This window comes from Salvelinus alpinus, chromosome 25 (assembly GCF_045679555.1).
Source record: "Salvelinus alpinus chromosome 25, SLU_Salpinus.1, whole genome shotgun sequence".
Classification (NCBI taxonomy): Eukaryota; Metazoa; Chordata; class Actinopteri; order Salmoniformes; family Salmonidae; genus Salvelinus; species Salvelinus alpinus.
Genome location: NC_092110.1, coordinates 43,683,416 through 43,703,849, shown reverse-complemented (window position 1 = coordinate 43,703,849; position 20,434 = coordinate 43,683,416). Strand labels below are relative to the sequence as shown.

Genomic DNA, 20,434 nt, shown 5'->3' with positions numbered 1-20,434 from the left:
ATACCCTACATTACCCATCTCATATGTATATACTGTACTCTATATCATCTACTGCATCTTGCCATCTTTATGCAATACATGTACCACTAGCCACTTTAAACTATGCCACTTTATGTTTACATACCCTACAGTACTCATCTCATATGTATATACCGTACTCTATACCATCTACTGCATCTTGCCATGCCGTTCTGTACCACCACTCATTCATATATCTTTATGTACATATTCTTTATCCCTTTACACTTGTGTGTGTGTATAAGGTAGTAGTTGTGGAATTGTTAGGTTAGATTACTTGTTGGTTATTACTGCATTGTCGGAACTAGAAGCACAAGCATTTCGCTACACTCGCATCAACATCTGCTAACCATGTGTATGTGACTAATAAAATTTGATTTGATTTGAATTAAGAGTACGTAACTATGGTATTGGAGTAATTAAGAGTACGTAACTAGGGTATTGGAGTAATTAAGAGTACGTAACTATGGTATTGGGAGTAATTAAGAGTACGTAACTAGGGTATTGGAGTAATTAAGAGTACGTAACTATGGTATTGGAGTAATTAAGAGTACGTAACTAGGGTATTGGAGTAATTAAGAGTACGTAACTAGGGTATTGGAGTAATTAAGAGTACGTAACTAGGGTATTGGAGTAATTAAGAGTACGTAACTATGGTATTGGAGTAATTAAGAGTACGTAACTAGGGTATTGGAGTAATTAAGAGTACGTAACTATGGTATTGGAGTAATTAAGAGTACGTAACTAGGGTATTGGAGTAATTAAGAGTACGTAACTATGGTATTGGAGTAATTAAGAGTACGTAACTAGGGTATTGGAGTAATGTTACGAGGTTCATTCACAACTCTATCCTTTAGTGAAAAACAGAAAACTAAATAATTACATCCAATACTGACATCTTATTTCTACATGTTCAGTTTGAACAAATTGAACACTTCATTTTTTTATTTTAAAAGCTTCTTTAATTCCATCATTAGATCACACAGTGGAGCGAATCCTCCAATCAGACGGTACCAAGGAGATAAGATACCTCCCTGACAATACTAAACCATAAAGCCCAATGTGTCAGTGAGGCGCAGTGGAGCAGACAAAATAATCCTGGGTAAAAACACACAGCTGAGCTGGCTTTGACAGGCGCTCTCCCACCAGCTTAGAAACAAACCATTTGGATACCATGCAGTGAAGCCTGTGGGCACTTTCACATTCAACACAGTCAAACTCTCTCTTGCAGACACACACAGACAGCAGCTGTTGTTCTTTACTGATGGAATGGGGGTTTGGGGAGCGGTAGAGGTAGAGGGGGTTGGGGAGTGGTAGAGGGGGTTGGGGAGTGGTAGAGGGGGTTTGGGAGCGGTAGAGGGGTTTGGGGAGCGGTAGAGGGGGTTTGGAGAGCGGTAAAGGGGGTTTGGAGAGCGGTAGAGGGGGTTTGGAGAGCGGTAGAGGGGGTTTGGAGAGCGGTAGAGGGGGTTTGGAGAGCGGTAGAGGGGGTTTGGAGAGCGGTAGAGGGGGTTTGGAGAGCGGTAGAGGGGGTTGGGGAGCGGTAGAGGGGGTTTGGAGAGCGGTAGAGGGGGTTTGGGGAGCGGTAGAGGGGGTTTGGAGAGCGGTAGAGGGGGTTTGGGGAGCGGTAGAGGGGGTTTGGGAGTGGTAGAGGGGGTTTGGGGAGTGGTAGAGGGGGTTTGGGGAGTGGTAGAGGGGGTTTGGGAGTGGTAGAGGGGGTTTGGTGAGTGGTAGAGAGGGTTTGGTGAGTGGTAGAGGGGGTTGGGGAGTGGTAGAGGGGGTTGGGGAGTGGTAGAGGGGGTTGGGGAGTGGTAGAGGGGGTTGGGGAGTAGTAGAGGGGGTTGGGGAGTGGTAGAGGGGTTTGGTGAGCGGTAGAGGGGGTTTGGTGAGCGGTAGAGGGGGTTTGGTGAGTGGTAGAGGGGGTTGGGGAGTGGTAGAGGGGGTGAGTAGTAGAGGGGGGTTGGGGAGCGGTAGAGGGGGTTTGGAGAGCGGTAGAGGGGGTTTGGAGAGCAGTGGGGGGGGTTGGGGAGTGGTAGATGGGGGGTTGGGGAGCGGTTGGGGATCGGTAGGGGGGGATTGGGATAGAGGGGGTTGGGGAGCGGTAAAGGTGGGTAGAGGGGGATTGGGGTAGAGGGGAGCGGGGAGCGGTAGAGGGTGGTTGGGGACTAGTAACAGGCCCATGTTCATAGTCTCGACACCCTAGTGAGTGAGAGGTGTCCGTGTGATCCGTCGATCAGTCAGAGAAATAAAGAGACTTGAAGCCAGAGGGAAAAACTGTCCCTGACACCAGTAATACTGTAGTAGTACTAGATCGTAGTACTGTAGTGGTACACGTCTTCATTTCCCCAGTCCAATCTTCTTGGCCTCCGTTTCGTAGATCAACAGCCTCCACATTTTAACTATGAACACCTCTGCCTCCTCGTCCAGAACCTGCAGGTACAATACATCATTCAGTGAGTGAGTGGTCTTATCTTTTTACACTTTTCAAACTAACTCAAAATGTAGGATTTTACATATCATTTTTTACATTTCACATGTCATTTAGCAGACTCTTATCCACACAGCGACTTACAGTTAAGTGCATTTATCTTCAAGATAACTACGTGAGACAACTACACATCTTCCTCACTAGGTTTCTTCCTAGGTTCCAGGCCTTTCTAGGGAGTTTTTCCTAGCCACCGTGCTTCTACACCTGCATTGCTTGCTGTTTGGGGGTTTTAGGCTGGGTTTCTGTACAGCACTTTGAGATATCAGCTGATGTACGAAGGGCTTTATAAAATAAACTTGATTTGATCTCAGTTGTAGCAAGTACATGGTTTCCTCAAAGACTGAACGAGCCAGAAGTATCTTAGACGTGTTAACATACGATCACTAAAACTGGTTCAGCCTTGAAGATCGTTCCTACGACCATGTTTAAACGATTGTCTTTAATGACCCACTCACCATGGCAACGTCATCCAAGATCCCCTGCGGTGTACCGTGAGACATGACCTTTCGGGACACAACATAACAAGCTGGTCAAACACCATGACAGATGACGACAATCACAACGGCCTACTGCAGAGATTACGTTACACGTCACGGCAGTAAACACCGGGTCGATCGCCAATAGCTTTGACGGCATCCTGGCATCTACACGGGCAATGTGAAGGACTGAAAACAACAAAACTCACTACAGTAGTGAGTCATTTAGCAGACTCTCTGATCCAGAGCCACTACAGTAGTGAGTCATTTAGCAGACTCTCTGATCCAGAGTCACTACAGTAGTGAGTCATTTAGCAGACTCTCTGATCCAGAGTCACTACAGTAGTGAGTCATTTAGCAGACTCTCTGATCCAGAGCCACTACAGTAGTGAGTCATTTAGCAGACTCTCTGATCCAGAGTCACTACAGTAGTGAGTCATTTAGCAGACTCTCTGATCCAGAGTCACTACAGTAGTGAGTCATTTAGCAGACTCTCTGATCCAGAGCCACTACAGTAGTGAGTCATTTAACAGACTCTCTTATCCAGAGCCACTACAGTAGTGAGTCATTTAGCAGACTCTCTGATCCAGAGCCACTACAGTAGTGAGTCATTTAGCAGACTCTCTGATCCAGAGTCACTACAGTAGTGAGTCATTTAGCAGACTCTCTGATCCAGAGTCACTACAGTAGTGAGTCATTTAGCAGACTCTCTGATCCAGAGCCACTACAGTAGTGAGTCATTTAACAGACTCTCTTATCCAGAGCCACTACAGTAGTGAGTCATTTAGCAGACTCTCTGATCCAGAGCCACTAAAGTAGTGAGTCATTTAGCAGACTCTCTGATCCAGAGACACTACAGTAGTGAGTCATTTAGCAGACTCTCTGATCCAGAGCCACTACAGTAGTGAGTCATTTAGCAGACTCTCTGATCCAGAGCCACTACAGTAGTGAGTCATTTAGCAGACTCTCTGATCCAGAGCCACTTACAGTAGTGAGTCATTTAGCAGACTCTCTGATCCAGAGCCACTACAGTAGTGAGTCATTTAGCAGACTCTCTGATCCAGAGCCACTACAGTAGTGAGTCATTTAGCAGACTCTCTGATCCAGAGTCACTACAGTAGTGAGTCATTTAGCAGACTCTCTGATCCAGAGCCACTACAGTAGTGAGTCATTTAGCAGACTCTCTGACCCAGTCACTACAGTAGTGAGTCATTTAGCAGACTCTCTGATCCAGAGACACTACAGTAGTGAGTCATTTAGCAGACTCTCTGATCCAGAGCCACTACAGTAGTGAGTCATTTAGCAGACTCTCTGATCCAGAGCCACTACAGTAGTGAGTCATTTAACAGACTCTCTGATCCAGAGCCACTACAGTAGTGAGTCATTTAACAGACTCTCTGATCCAGAGCCACTACAGTAGTGAGTCATTTAGCAGACTCTCTGATCCAGAGCCACTACAGTAGTGAGTCATTTAGCAGACTCTCTGATCCAGAGCCATTACAGTAGTGAGTCATTTAGCAGACTCTCTGATCCAGAGCCATTACAGTAGTGAGTCATTTCGCAGACTCTCTGATCCAGAGCCACTACAGTAGTGAGTCATTTAGCAGACTCTCTGATCCAGAGTCACTACAGTAGTGAGTCATTTAGCAGACTCTCTGATCCAGAGTCACTACAGTAGTGAGTCATTTAGCAGACTCTCTGATCCAGAGCCACTACAGTAGTGAGTCATTTAACAGACTCTCTTATCCAGAGCCACTACAGTAGTGAGTCATTTAGCAGACTCTCTGATCCAGAGCCACTACAGTAGTGAGTCATTTAGCAGACTCTCTGATCCAGAGTCACTACAGTAGTGAGTCATTTAGCAGACTCTCTGATCCAGAGTCACTACAGTAGTGAGTCATTTAGCAGACTCTCTGATCCAGAGCCACTACAGTAGTGAGTCATTTAACAGACTCTCTTATCCAGAGCCACTACAGTAGTGAGTCATTTAGCAGACTCTCTGATCCAGAGCCACTAAAGTAGTGAGTCATTTAGCAGACTCTCTGATCCAGAGACACTACAGTAGTGAGTCATTTAGCAGACTCTCTGATCCAGAGCCACTACAGTAGTGAGTCATTTAGCAGACTCTCTGATCCAGAGCCACTACAGTAGTGAGTCATTTAGCAGACTCTCTGATCCAGAGCCACTTACAGTAGTGAGTCATTTAGCAGACTCTCTGATCCAGAGCCACTACAGTAGTGAGTCATTTAGCAGACTCTCTGATCCAGAGCCACTACAGTAGTGAGTCATTTAGCAGACTCTCTGATCCAGAGTCACTACAGTAGTGAGTCATTTAGCAGACTCTCTGATCCAGAGCCACTACAGTAGTGAGTCATTTAGCAGACTCTCTGACCCAGTCACTACAGTAGTGAGTCATTTAGCAGACTCTCTGATCCAGAGCCATTACAGTAGTGAGTCATTTAGCAGACTCTCTGATCCAGAGCCACTACAGTAGTGAGTCATTTAGCAGACTCTCTGATCCAGAGTCACTACAGTAGTGAGTCATTTAGCAGACTCTCTGATCCAGAGTCACTACAGTAGTGAGTCATTTAGCAGACTCTCTGATCCAGAACCACTACAGTAGTGAGTCATTTAACAGACTCTCTTATCCAGAGCCACTACAGTAGTGAGTCATTTAGCAGACTCTCTGATCCAGAGCCACTACAGTAGTGAGTCATTTAGCAGACTCTCTGATCCAGAGTCACTACAGTAGTGAGTCATTTAGCAGACTCTCTGATCCAGAGTCACTACAGTAGTGAGTCATTTAGCAGACTCTCTGATCCAGAGCCACTACAGTAGTGAGTCATTTAACAGACTCTCTTATCCAGAGCCACTACAGTAGTGAGTCATTTAGCAGACTCTCTGATCCAGAGCCACTAAAGTAGTGAGTCATTTAGCAGACTCTCTGATCCAGAGACACTACAGTAGTGAGTCATTTAGCAGACTCTCTGATCCAGAGCCACTACAGTAGTGAGTCATTTAGCAGACTCTCTGATCCAGAGCCACTACAGTAGTGAGTCATTTAGCAGACTCTCTGATCCAGAGCCACTTACAGTAGTGAGTCATTTAGCAGACTCTCTGATCCAGAGCCACTACAGTAGTGAGTCATTTAGCAGACTCTCTGATCCAGAGCCACTACAGTAGTGAGTCATTTAGCAGACTCTCTGATCCAGAGTCACTACAGTAGTGAGTCATTTAGCAGACTCTCTGATCCAGAGCCACTACAGTAGTGAGTCATTTAGCAGACTCTCTGACCCAGTCACTACAGTAGTGAGTCATTTAGCAGACTCTCTGATCCAGAGACACTACAGTAGTGAGTCATTTAGCAGACTCTCTGATCCAGAGCCACTACAGTAGTGAGTCATTTAGCAGACTCTCTGATCCAGAGCCACTACAGTAGTGAGTCATTTAACAGACTCTCTGATCCAGAGCCACTACAGTAGTGAGTCATTTAACAGACTCTCTGATCCAGAGCCACTACAGTAGTGAGTCATTTAGCAGACTCTCTGATCCAGAGCCACTACAGTAGTGAGTCATTTAGCAGACTCTCTGATCCAGAGCCATTACAGTAGTGAGTCATTTAGCAGACTCTCTGATCCAGAGCCATTACAGTAGTGAGTCATTTAGCAGACTCTCTGATCCAGAGCCACTACAGTAGTGAGTCATTTAGCAGACTCTCTGATCCAGAGTCACTACAGTAGTGAGTCATTTAGCAGACTCTCTGATCCAGAGCCACTACAGTAGTGAATCATTTAGCAGACTCTCTGATCCAGAGCCACTACAGTAGTGAGTCATTTAGCAGACTCTCTGATCCAGAGCCACTACAGTAGTGAGTCATTTAGCAGACTCTCTTATCCAGAGTCACTACAGTAGTGAGTCATTTAGCAGACTCTCTGATCCAGAGTCACTACAGTAGTGAGTCATTTAGCAGACTCTCTGAGCCTAGTGCAGAAAGACGAGTACAACTCACCTTCGAACAAACAAAGTCGACTAGCGTAGCTTCCTCCTCTCCGATATATTCTATAATCTTCTTGTTGATCCAGGGTCTGATGCGACGGTCCATCAGAGTCTGAGGAGAAGAACAAAGGTGGCAGACTTGGTGTGTTTTAAAAAGAGACACAGGAAATACAGTCCCAACTCCCGACACCTTTTTTTTTTTTTTTTATACCCCCTTTTACATAACTTACACACACGCCAAATTCATACCGGTGCGATTAAATGGTTAGCCGCGGCGCCTCGGAAATGTAAAAAGGGGAGAGAGCACATCAACAAGATTCTCCGGGACCAGACGAAAAGAAAAAACATAATTCGTCTCGCAGTCCGACTGCATCCGAACTCTAATTTACAAACGAGAGACTTGATTCCAGACCTCGGGACGACCAAGTATAAATACGCTCCTACAAAGCGTAACTAATAGAGATTATAACACAACTTTCAGGATCAACTTCTCTATCGAACAGCCGAGTCGACAAAAACATGTTTACTATAGAGGTGGTATACGTACCCCACTTTGGGGTGGAGTCACCTCCTCCTCTAAAAACATGTTTACTATAGAGGTGGTATACGTACCCCACTTTGGGGTGGAGTCACCTCCCCCTCTAAAAACATGTTTACTATAGAGGTGGTATACGTACCCCACTTTGGGGTGGAGTCACCTCCTCCTCTAAAAACATGTTTACTATAGTGGTGGTATACGTACCCCACTTTGGGGTGGAGTCACCTCATCCTCTAAAAACATGTTTACTATAGAGGTGGTATACGTACCCCACTTTGGGGTGGAGTCACCTCCCCCTCTAAAAACATGTTTACTATAGAGGTGGTATACGTACCCCACTTTGGGGTGGAGTCACCTCCTCCTCTAAAAACATGTTTACTATAGAGGTGGTATACGTACCCCACTTTGGGGTGGAGTCACCTCCTCCTCTAAAAACATGTTTACTATAGTGGTGGTATACGTACCCCACTTTGGGGTGGAGTCACCTCCCCCTCTAAAAACATGTTTACTATAGAGGTGGTATACGTACCCCACTTTGGGGTGGAGTCACCTCCTCCTCTAAAAACATGTTTACTATAGAGGTGGTATACGTACCCCACTTTGGGGTGGAGTCACCTCCTCCTCTAAAAACATGTTTACTATAGTGGTGGTATACGTACCCCACTTTGGAGTGGAGTCACCTCCCCCTCTAAAAACATGTTTACTATAGTGGTGGTATACGTACCCCCACTTTGGGGTGGAGTCACCTCCTCCTCTAAAAACATGTTTACTATAGAGGTGGTATACGTACCCCCACTTTGGGGTGGAGTCACCTCCCCCTCTAAAAACATGTTTACTATAGAGGTGGTATACGTACCCCACTTTGGGGTGGAGTCACCTCCTCCTCTAAAAACATGTTTACTATAGAGGTGGTATACGTACCCCACTTTGGGGTGGAGTCACCTCCTCCTCTAAAAACATGTTTACTATAGAGGTGGTATACGTACCCCACTTTGGAGTGGAGTCACCTCCTCCTCTAAAAACATGTTTACTATAGTGGTGGTATACGTACCCCACTTTGGGGTGGAGTCACCTCCCCCTCTAAAAACATGTTTACTATAGTGGTGGTATACGTACCCCCACTTTGGGGTGGAGTCACCTCCCCCTCTAAAAACATGTTTACTATAGTGGTGGTATACGTACCCCACTTTGGGGTGGAGTCACCTCCCCCTCTAAAAACATGTTTACTATAGTGGTGGTATACGTACCCCACTTTGGGGTGGAGTCACCTCCCCCTCTAAAAACATGTTTACTATAGAGGTGGTATACGTACCCCACTTTGGAGTGGAGTCACCTCCTCCTCTAAAAACATGTTTACTATAGTGGTGGTATACGTACCCCACTTTGGGGTGGAGTCACCTCCCCCTCTAAAAACATGTTTACTATAGTGGTGGTATACGTACCCCACTTTGGGGTGGAGTCACCTCCTCCTCTAAAAACATGTTTACTATAGTGGTGGTATACGTACCCCACTTTGGGGTGGAGTCACCTCCTCCTCTAAAAACATGTTTACTATAGTGGTGGTATACGTACCCCACTTTGGGGTGGAGTCACCTCCCCCTCTAAAAACATGTTTACTATAGAGGTGGTATACGTACCCCACTTTGGGGTGGAGTCACCTCCTCCTCTAAAAACATGTTTACTATAGAGGTGGTATACGTACCCCACTTTGGGGTGGAGTCACCTCCTCCTCGCTAAACATTGCATCTTTACTGCTAGGCAGGAAACTAAAGTGATACGGACAATAAACTGTTCCTTCTCCCTTAAACGTGACCTGATCGACCCCCCACCCCCGTTATTCACTAATCCATGACTCTCTCCCCTTATCAATGCCTGCAACGTGTGATCGTTCTCTCAAACACTCTCAGTACATTCCAAGCTTAGTTTCACACCCTATATACCTTCCTCCTACAGATACCCATTAACCTCTGGTGTAGAAGACACTCTAAACCATAGCACTCAATATTTCAATAGAATACCTGATACTAAACCCTATTTCAAGTTTAGAACCCAGAATCCATCACTCTATATTTAGGGAAAAGAGCTCTAGCCTGGGTACCAGTCTGTTTGTGCTATCATTCCACTCTTTGTCACTAGTGAATGGTGGGGGGAAAAAATCTATTGGGAGTTGAAATGATAAACAGATCAGGGACCAGGCTAGAAGAGTTCATCCTAAATGAGTCTGTTGATGTAAATCCCCGTAATCTATCCATAAGACCAGGTCTCCTCTCTCATCTACTCTCCACAACTCTCCTCAACTCTCTTCGCTCTCCTCTCCCCAACTCTCCTCTCTCTCTCTCCTCCTCTCTCTCATCTCCCCTCCTCTCTCTCTCTCATCTCCCCTCCTCTCTCTCTCATCTCCCCTCCTCTCTCTCTCATCTCCCCTCCTCTCTCTCTCTCCCTCCCCTCCTCTCTCTCTCTCCTCTCCCTCTCTCTCTCTCTCCTCTCTCTCTCTCTCTCTCCTCTCTCTCTCTCTCTCTCCCCTCTCTCTCTCCCCTCTCTCTCCCCTCCTCTCTCTCCCCTCCTCTCTCTCTCTCCCCTCCTCTCTCTCTCTCCCCTCCTCTCTCTCTCTCTCTCTCTCTCCTCTCTCTCTCTCTCTCTCTCCCCTCCTCTCTCTCTCTCTCTCTCTCCCCTCCTCTCTCTCTCTCTCCCCTCCTCTCTCCACTGCCCCCTCATCCTCCTTACCGAGTCCACAGCAGTCCAGTCCAGAGGGTAGTTAAACAGCTCCGGTCTGGCCGTAGGAATCTTCTCAATCAGACTCCTGATGTGCTTCCGTTTCTCCTCTGTGTTTGGTCCTCCCTTCCCTCCAGGTACCTCTGCCCCGTCCAGACCCAAACTCTTATCATCCTCACCGTAGTCCAGCGGAACCAGCTTACGTTTACGAGGCGCCTCGTCGGCCTCCTCCTCTCCAAACTTGTTGAAGACGCTGTCGACGTTGGACAGCTTCTTACGTTTACTCGCAGTGTGGATCTGATGGTTGGGGCTGGCGCCGGCGCCTGGGGACGGAGAGAGGGGGAACAGTGGGTTATAATAGGGAGCGAGAGAGAGAGAAACAGTGGGTTATAGCAGGGAAGGAGAGAGCGAGAGAGAGAAACAGTCAGTTATAGTAGGGAAGGAGAGAGCGAGAGAGAGTGCGTAAAACAGTGGGTTATAGTAGGGAAGGAGAGAGAGAGAGCGAGAGCGAGAGAGCGCGAGAGAGCGCGAGAGAGAGCGAGAGAGCGCGAGAGAGAGCGCGAGCGAGAGAGAGCGAGAGAGAGCGCGAGCGAGCGAGAGAGAGCGCGAGCGAGCGAGAGAGAGCGCGAGCGAGAGAGAGCGCGAGCGAGAGAGAGAGAGCGCGAGCGAGAGAGAGCGCGAGAGAGCACGAGAGAGGGCGAGAGAGCACGAGAGAGGGCGAGAGAGCGCGAGAGAGCACGAGAGAGGGCGAGAGAGGGCGAGAGAGCGCGAGAGAGAGAGAGATTGCATGGAGTGCCGGTCATCGATCGCATGGAGTGGTAGCAACATTGTTGCAAAGCTATGACAAACAAACCAGCCACCAGGTGTATCCGACAGACAGTCAGTGAAACTGCCCAGAAGCCCAGAAGTCAACCGGTGAAACTACAAGCCCAGAAGTCAACCGGTGAAACTGCAAGCCCAGAAGTCAACAGGTGAAACTGCAAGCCCAGAAGTCAACAGGTGAAACTGCAAGCCCAGAAGTCAACAGGTGAAACTGCAAGCCCAGAAGTCAACAGGTGAAACTGCAAGCCCAGAAGTCAACAGGTGAAACTGCAAGCCCAGAAGTCAACAGGTGAAACTGCAAGCCCAGAAGTCAACAGGTGAAACTGCAAGCCCAGAAGTCAACAGGTGAAACTGCAAGCCCAGAAGTCAACAGGTGAAACTGCAAGCCCAGAAGTCAACAGGTGAAACTGCAAGCCCAGAAGTCAACAGGTGAAACTGCAAGCCCAGAAGTCAACAGGTGAAACTGCAAGCCCAGAAGTCAACAGGTGAAACTACAAGCCCAGAAGTCAACAGGTGAAACTACAAACCCAGAAGTCAACCGGTGAAACTACAAGCCCAGAAGTCAACAGGTGAAACTACAAGCCCAGAAGTCAACAGGTGAAACTACAAACCCAGAAGTCAACAGGTGAAACTACAAACCCAGAAGTCAACAGGTGAAACTACAAACCCAGAAGTCAACAGATGAAACTACAAACCCAGAAGTCAACAGGTGAAACTACAAGCCCAGAAGTCAACAGATGAAACTACAAGCCCAGAAGTCAACAGGTGAAACTTACATTTATTTTCTCTCTCTGGTTGCAGTGCTTTACACTGCAGGAGAATGTTTTGTCCTCCCCAATGCGCTCCCTCTGATGTTAAGTGTCGATGGACTGTTATTTCCCCGCCAGACGTAGTTGGGTTGCCATTTTAGTTAAAGGGAGGTTTATTGTAGTTTGAACTGCATTAGGTTGGTGTGGTACTATTATAATTTGGCTGAGACGAGTTTGGACATTTTAAGGCTTTTGTTTTATCTATGAACACACCCCCCTCCAACAAACATGACGGAAATCCGTCACAGTGAGTGAGAATCTTTAACCCCTGCATTCTTATTCATCCCTTTACACTTGTGTGTATTAGGTAGTTGTTGTGGAATTGTTAGGTTAGATTACTCGTTGGTTATTACTGCATTGTCAGAACTAGAAGCACAAGCATTTCACTACACTCGCATTAACATCTGCTAACCATGTGTATGTGACAAATAAAATTTGATTTGATTTAGATAGACATACAACACTACATACCGAGTCAGACTGGTTCTAACTGGCCCAGTCAGACTGGTTCTAACTGGCCCAGTCAGACTGGTGCTAACTGGCCCAGTCAGACTGGTGCTAACTGGCCCAGTCAGACTGGTGCTAACTGGCCCAGTCAGACTGGTGCTAACTGGCCCAGTCAGACTGGTGCTAACTGGCCCAGTCAGACTGGTGCTAACTGGCCCAGTCAGACTGGTGCTAACTGGCCCAGTCAGACTGGTGCTAACTGGCCCAGTCAGACTGGTGCTAACTGGCCCAGTCAGACTGGTTCTAACTGGCCCAGTCAGACTGGTTCTAACTGGCCCAGTCAGACTGGTTCTAACTGGCCCAGTCAGACTGGTTCTAACTGGCCCAGTCAGACTGGTGCTAACTGGCCCAGTCAGACTGGTTCTAACTGGCCCAGTCAGACTGGTTCTAACTGGCCCAGTCAGACTGGTTCTAACTGGCCCAGTCAGACTGGTGCTAACTGGCCCAGTCAGACTGGTGCTAACTGGCCCAGTCAGACTGGCGCTAACTGGCCCAGTCAGACTGGCTCTAACTGGCCCAGTCAGACTGGCTCTAACTGGCCCAGTCAGACTGGCTCTAACTGGCCCAGTCAGACTGGTTCTAACTGGCCCAGTCAGACTGGTTCTAACTGGCCCAGTCAGACTGGTTCTAACTGGCCCAGTCAGACTGGTTCTAACTGGCCCAGTCAGACTGGTTCTAACTGGCCCAGTCAGACTGGTTCTAACTGGCCCAGTCAGACTGGTGCTAACTGGCCCAGTCAGACTGGTTCTAACTGGCCCAGTCAGACTGGTGCTAACTGGCCCAGTCAGACTGGTTCTAACTGGCCCAGTCAGACTGGTGGTAACTCGCCCAGTCAGACTGGTTCTAACTCACCCAGTTTGAGGCTGAGGCCTATCTTGGGCCGGTGTTCATCTGTGGGCTGGGCTTCTGGAGAGTTCTCATGAGGGATGATGATGCCGCACAGAGACTCGTTGCCAGGGGAGTTGGGCGTGGCGCCGCCGCTGCCCGACGACACAGAGGGCGCCGACGTGATTGGCCGCAGTGTGGGCTTGAGGTGTGGGTGTGTCCTGGCGTCTGACGAGTCTTCCCCGTCACGATCGTCAAGCTCCTCTCCATCCTCCACGTCATCGTCTGATTGGGACTGAGGGTGTTCGGGAGGAGGCCTGTCTACTGCTTCTCCTCCTCCTCCTCTCCTGTCCCTGTGGTGCTCCCTCTCCCGGTGCTCCCGGTGCTCTCTCTCCCGGTGCTCCCTGTCCCGGTTTGGTTTCTCCTGCTGCACCTCCTCCTCTGGCTCCGGCTTCACTGGGGGCTGCCGTCTCCGCTCTGCCTCCTCCTCCATCTTGGTTTCAAATCAAATCACAATTTATTTAAAGTCTCAACACACTTTACAAATGAAGATAAAGAAAAACAAAACGTCATGAATGTGCCTTGTTGATTCGTGTGTATTGTCCCCATTTGACAGGTACAATACACACACTGATCAACATTTCTCATTTCTGTGCCAAAGTTAACCAGCTGGCTGATTTTACTCTGTAGTACAGGAGGCACACGAGACAGACAGGAGGCACACGAGACAGACAGGAGGCACACGAGACAGACAGGAGGCACACGAGACAGACAGGAGGCACACGAGACAGACAGGAGGCACACGAGACAGACAGGAGGCACACGAGACAGACAGGAGGCACACGAGACAGACAGGAGGCACACGAGACAGACAGGAGGCACACGAGACAGACAGGAGGCACACGAGACAGACAGGAGGCACACGAGACAGACAGGAGGCACACGAGACAGACAGGAGGCCAGGCTCCTGTTCCACAAGACAGACAGACAGACAGACAGACAGACAGACAGACAGACCGTATGCCAGGCGCCTGTTCCACAAGACAGACAGACAGACAGACCGTATGCCAGGCTCCTGTTCCACAAGACAGACAGACAGACAGACAGACAGACAGACAGACAGACAGACAGACAGACAGACAGACCGTATGCCAGGCTCCTGTTCCACAAGACAGACAGACATACCCTCTGCAGCTCGGCCTCAGGGTCTGGGTGTCCCTCAGCTAACAGTCTCTGTCTGATCTGATCATGCTCCTCCTTCTCCCTCTTCCGGTCTCGATCATCCAGCTCCGTCTCCTTCTCACGGTCTCTCAGACGCTTCTGTAATGCACTACCCCTGAGAGGGGGAGGGGGGACAGAGAGACAGACAAGTCAGTCATACAGATTAAACGCCACATACCTGAATTCAAATACTATTTGTAAATCATTCAAATACTTAGCGTTTCCTTTAGGCTGCCTATAGCGCCAGATGAGCGGGGTTTGCTATTTCTTTACACCACGCAAACTCAAATCAAGCCCAACTTGAGTTTATGAAATGATTTAAAATAGCATTGGAACCCAGCTCTGTGCCAGACCCGACACAGCAGGCACCTTTGTTTGTGGTTTCCACAGACCAGTTCCAACAGCTTGTATTTTGACTCATCTCTGTTATAAACGGCGCCATCTCACCTGTAGTATTTTGACTCATCTCTGTTATAAACGGTATCGTCTCACCTGTAGTATTTTGACTCATCTCTGTTATAAACGGTGTCGTCTCACCTGTAGTATTTTGACTCATCTCTGTTATAAACGGTATCGTCTCACCTGTAGTATTTTGACTCATCTCTGTTATAAACGGTATCATCTCACCTGTAGTATTTTGACTCATCTCTGTTATAAACGGTATCGTCTCACCTGTAGTATTTTGACTCATCTCTGTTATAAACGGTGTCGTCTCACCTGTAGTATTTTGACTCATCTCTGTTATAAACGGTATCGTCTCACCTGTAGTATTTTGACTCATCTCTGTTATAAACGGTATCGTCTCACCTGTAGTATTTTGACTCATCTCTGTTATAAACGGTATCGTCTCACCTGTAGTATTTTGACTCATCTCTGTTATAAACGGTGTCGTCTCACCTGTAGTATTTTGACTCATCTCTGTTATAAACGGTATCATCTCACCTGTAGTATTTTGACTCATCTCTGTTATAAACGGTATCGTCTCACCTGTAGTATTTTGACTCATCTCTGTTATAAACGGTATCGTCTCACCTGTAGTATTTTGACTCATCTCTGTTATAAACGGTATCGTCTCACCTGTAGTATTTTGACTCATCTCTGTTATAAACGGTGTCGTCTCACCTGTAGTATTTTGACTCATCTCTGTTATAAACGGTATCGTCTCACCTGTAGTATTTTGACTCATCTCTGTTATAAACGGTGTCGTCTCACCTGTAGTATTTTGACTCATCTCTGTTATAAACGGTATCATCTCACCTGTAGTATTTTGACTCATCTCTGTTATAAACGGTATCGTCTCACCTGTAGTATTTTGACTCATCTCTGTTATAAACGGTATCGTCTCACCTGTAGTATTTTGACTCATCTCTGTTATAAACGGTATCGTCTCACCTGTAGTATTTTGACTCATCTCTGTTATAAACGGTGTCGTCTCACCTGTAGTATTTTGACTCATCTCTGTTATAAACGGTATCATCTCACCTGTAGTATTTTGACTCATCTCTGTTATAAACGGTATCGTCTCACCTGTAGTATTTTGACTCATCTCTGTTATAAACGGTATCATCTCACCTGTAGTATTTTGACTCATCTCTGTTATAAACGGTATCGTCTCACCTGTAGTATTTTGACTCATCTCTGTTATAAACGGTGTCGTCTCACCTGTAGTATTTTGACTCATCTCTGTTATAAACGGTATCATCTCACCTGTAGTATTTTGACTCATCTCTGTTATAAACGGTGTCGTCTCACCTGTAGTATTTTGACTCATCTCTGTTATAAACGGTATCATCTCACCTGTAGTATTTTGACTCATCTCTGTTATAAACGGTATCATCTCACCTGTAGTATTTTGACTCATCTCTGTTATAAACGGTATCGTCTCACCTGTAGTATTTTGACTCATCTCTGTGCGTTATAAACGGTATCGTCTCACCTGTAGTATTTTGACTCATCTCTGTTATAAACGGTGTCGTCTCACCTGTAGTATTTTGACTCATCTCTGTTATAAACGGTATCATCTCACCTGTAGTATTTTGACTCATCTCTGTTATAAACGGTGTCGTCTCACCTGTAGTATTTTGACTCATCTCTGTTATAAACGGTATCATCTCACCTGTAGTATTTTGACTCATCTCTGTTATAAACGGTATCATCTCACCTGTAGTATTTTGACTCATCTCTGTTATAAACGGCGCCATCTCACCTGTAGTATTTTGACTCATCTCTGTCATCGTCATAATCTTCCAGGAACTCTTTCAGGCGCTTGCCTTCTTTTGTCTGGAGGAAGAGGAAGAGGAAGAACACTGGATTACATACTAACTCAAAGTATCCACACATCACAGAGTTAGACAGAATCAGAGGCCAGGACAACTAAACTGATTACAAGTATCAGAGAGAACGTATACTTCTAGAAGGCATATATAGAACCATCTCTCTGACCATCTCATGGCGTCTCTCCTCCTCTCTCTGGTTCTCTTTGTCGTAGTCCCGAGCCTTCTTCCTCTCTCTGATCTCCCAGTTCTTCAGACGCTGAGATGAAGAAGAGCAATAACATCTGATATATACACACACACACACAGCCGGAATGCTGTTTCAGCCAATCAGCATCCAAAGCAACTGTAATTTGCATCTATACATAAGACAGGTGTTTAATTGAGTTGTCTGAAGACAGAGCCAGTATGAGCACAGTGGATGTGTCTCAACTGGAACCCTGCTCTGGTCTAAAGTAGTGCACTATATAGGGAATAGGGTGTCATTTGGAACACATGCCTAAGTGCCTTAAGCCCGAGGGAATCACAAAGAGTTATCAGACTGGTTGTGTTCCATGCTACGACAGTATATTGCAGTGGTAAACCCTAATTTAGCCTACACACGTATCTAACGCAAGAAAGCTGTTAGCAAATAAGTTAATCGTGTATACCTGTGGGGAGTTGCAGGCCTGCTCGTGTGTGTATTTCTGCAACGTCACAGGACTACCATTCCTCTGTAGCTAAAGTAGTTATTGGGTTGTGTACTTGCGTTGTGTAGGGTATAAATTCGGCCTAAGGCCTAAAGCCTCGTCAACATGTCAAACTTACTTCCTGGTAGGCAGTCTCCTTGTCCCTCATCTTCCTCTCCAGTTTCCTGCGTTCGTACGCCTCCTCCTGATCTTCCTCACGGTCGTGTTTCTTCTCATCGCGGCTCGGTTCTCTACAGGGAAGAGACGTGGGTTCAAAAACACTCGCCACTTCTACAGCTGACCAGCACCTCTATTCAGAGTATCTAGGATCCTCATACCAACCTGGATCTACTGCGGTCTTTGCTGTCTTCTCGACTCCGCTCCTTCACGCGTTCCCTCTCTCCTCGTTCCCTCTCTCCTCGTTCCCTCTCTCCTCGTTCCCTCTCTCCTCGTTCCCTCTCCCTTTCTCTCTCCTTCGTCCGTTCACGTTCCCGATCGATCCGGTCCCGGTCTCTGTCCCGGTCTCTGTCCTTGTTGTTGTTGTCGTTTCTCTCCTTCTCCTTCTCCCTCTCGCGGTCCCGGCGCTCCCTCTCTCGCTCCCTCTCTTTGTCCCTCTCCCTCCTGTCCTTATCGATCTCTTGCCGTTCCTGCTCTTTCTTTCCCTTCTCCTCCTCCAGTTTCTACAGGAAGAAGACGGGTAACCCTGTGTTAGTCACTCTACTGCTGTATTCCCCATAAACAACACAGTCAACACAGCAGTGAGAACAAGCTACCTGAACCATGAAAAACAACCCCAGACCATTATTTCTCCTCCACCAAACTTTACAGTTGGCACTATGCATTGGGCGCAGGTAGCTTTCTCCTGGCATCCGCCAAACTCAGATTCGTCCGTTGGACTGCCAGATGGTGAAGCGCGATTCATCACTCCAGAGAACGCGTTTCAACGGCTCCAGAGTCCAATGGCGGCGAGCTTTACACCCCTCCAGCCGACGCTTGGCATTCCGCATGGTGATCTTAGGCTTGTGTGCATCTGCTCGGACATGGAAACCCATTTCATGAAGCTCCCGAACTAATAGGTATTGTGCTGACGTTGCTTCCAGAGGCCCATGTGACACCAGAACTGGACTCGCGTGTAAAGAATGTATGCACTGGTCTAGAGAAACTGTGCAGTAATCCCAACATCCCCACGGAACGACGCAATCGCCATTGCACTGCACACTGCCCTCACCCACCTGGACAAAAGGAATGCATTAGTGAGGACGCTGTACATGGACGACCAAACTTACCACAAAGCTCACAGCCCCGAGGGACTGAACTCGTCCCTACGCCACAGCTCCTATCCCAAGGCCATCAGACTGTTAAACAGCCATCACTAGCCGGCTTCCACCCTGCACCTTAGAAGCTGCTTCCCCATATACATAGACATGGAATCACTGGCCACTTTAATAATGGAACACGAGTCACTTTAATGTTTACATACTGCTTTACTCATATGTATATACTGTATTTTTGTCAATGCCATTCCGACATTGCTCGATTTAATATTTATATATTTCTTAATACCATTATTTTTTACTTTTAGATGTGTGTATTGTTAGATACTACTGCAATGTTGGAGCTAGGAACACACGCATTTCACTACACCCGCAATAACATCTGCTAAATACGTCTATGTGACTAACACAATTTGATTTGATTTATTGAATTCGGAAAGTATTCAGACCCCTTCTTCCACATTTTGTTACATTACAGCCATATTCTAAAATGGATTAAATAAAAAAAGAATCCTCATCAATCTACACTCAATACCCCACAACGACTCAATACCCCACAACGACTCAATACCCCACAACGACTCAATACCCCACAACGACTCAATACCCCACAACGACGCAATACCCCACAACGACTCAATACCCCACAATGACATACTACCTCATAATGACAAAGCAAAAATAGGTAAATTTTTTTGGGAAAATGTATTAAATACATAAGTATTCAGACCCTTTGCTATTATTCTCGAAATTGAGCTCTGGTGCATCCCGTTTCCATTGATCATCCTTGAGATGTTTCTACAACTTGATTGGAGTCCACCTGTGGTAAATTCAATTGATTGGACATGATTTGGAAAGGTACACACCTGTCTATATAACGGTCCCACAGTTGACAGTGAATGTCAGAGCAAAAACCAAGCCATGAGGTCGAAGAAATTGTTCATAGAGCTCCGAGACAGGATTGTGTCGAGGCACAGATCTGGGGAAGGGTACCAAAACATGTCTGCAGCATTGAAGGTCCACAAGACCACAGTGGCCTCCATCATTCTTAAATGGAAGAAGTTTGGAACCACCAAGACTCTTCCTAGAGCTGGCCACCCGGCCAAACTGAACAATCGAGGGCGAAGGGCCTGGTCAGGGAGGTGACCAAGAATCCGATGTTCACTCTGACAGAGCTCCAGAGTTCCTCTGTGGAGATGGGAGAACCTTCCAGAAGGACAACCATCTCTGCAGCACTCCACCAATCAGGCCTTTATGGTAGAGTGGCCAGACGGAAGCCACTTCAGTAAAAGGCACGACAGCCGGCTTGGAGTTTGCCAAAAGGCACCTAAAGACTCTCAGACCATGAGAAACAAGATTCTCTGGTCTGATGAAACCAAGACTTGGCCTGAATGACAAGCGTCATGTCTGGAGGAAACCTGGCGCCATCCCTACGGTGAAGCATGGTGGTGGCAGCATCATGTTGTGGGGATGTTTTTCAGCGGCAGGGACTGGAAGACTAGTCAGGATCGAGGGAAAGATGAACGGAGCAAAGTACAGAGAGATCCTTGATGAAATCCTGCTCCAGAGCGCTCAGAACCTCAGACTGGGGTGAAGGTTCACCTTCCAACAGGACAACGACCCTAAGCACACAGCCAAGACAACGCAGGAGTGGCTTCAGGACAAGTCTCTGAATGTTCTTGAGTGGCCCAGCCAGAGCACGGACTTGAACCCGATCGAACATCTCTGAAGAAACCGGAAAACAGCTGTGCAGCAACACTCCCCATCCAACCTGACAGAGCTTGAGAGGATCTGCAGAGAAGAATGGGAG

The 20,434-nt window shown here is 47.1% G+C and overlaps 1 protein-coding gene across 2 annotated transcripts in view; it reads right to left on the bottom strand.

The window, feature by feature from the left end:
• Window positions 1–957: 957 nt before the first annotated feature.
• The window catches only part of LOC139554015 (RNA-binding protein 25-like), a 36,903-nt gene continuing 17,426 nt past the window's right edge, over window positions 958–20,434 (bottom strand). For both annotated transcript variants that reach the window (XM_071366890.1, XM_071366891.1), the window contains exons 9-18: window positions 17,693–18,030; window positions 17,490–17,601; window positions 16,852–16,941; window positions 16,616–16,689; window positions 14,374–14,524; window positions 13,216–13,681; window positions 10,238–10,548; window positions 6,989–7,087; window positions 2,959–3,006; window positions 958–2,445 (exon numbers count right to left, since the gene is read on the bottom strand). In XM_071366890.1, the coding sequence (XP_071222991.1) occupies window positions 2,353–2,445; window positions 2,959–3,006; window positions 6,989–7,087; window positions 10,238–10,548; window positions 13,216–13,681; window positions 14,374–14,524; window positions 16,616–16,689; window positions 16,852–16,941; window positions 17,490–17,601; window positions 17,693–18,030 (1,782 nt within the window). In that variant the 3' untranslated portion in view covers window positions 958–2,352. The remainder of the gene's footprint in view (window positions 2,446–2,958; window positions 3,007–6,988; window positions 7,088–10,237; window positions 10,549–13,215; window positions 13,682–14,373; window positions 14,525–16,615; window positions 16,690–16,851; window positions 16,942–17,489; window positions 17,602–17,692; window positions 18,031–20,434) is intronic.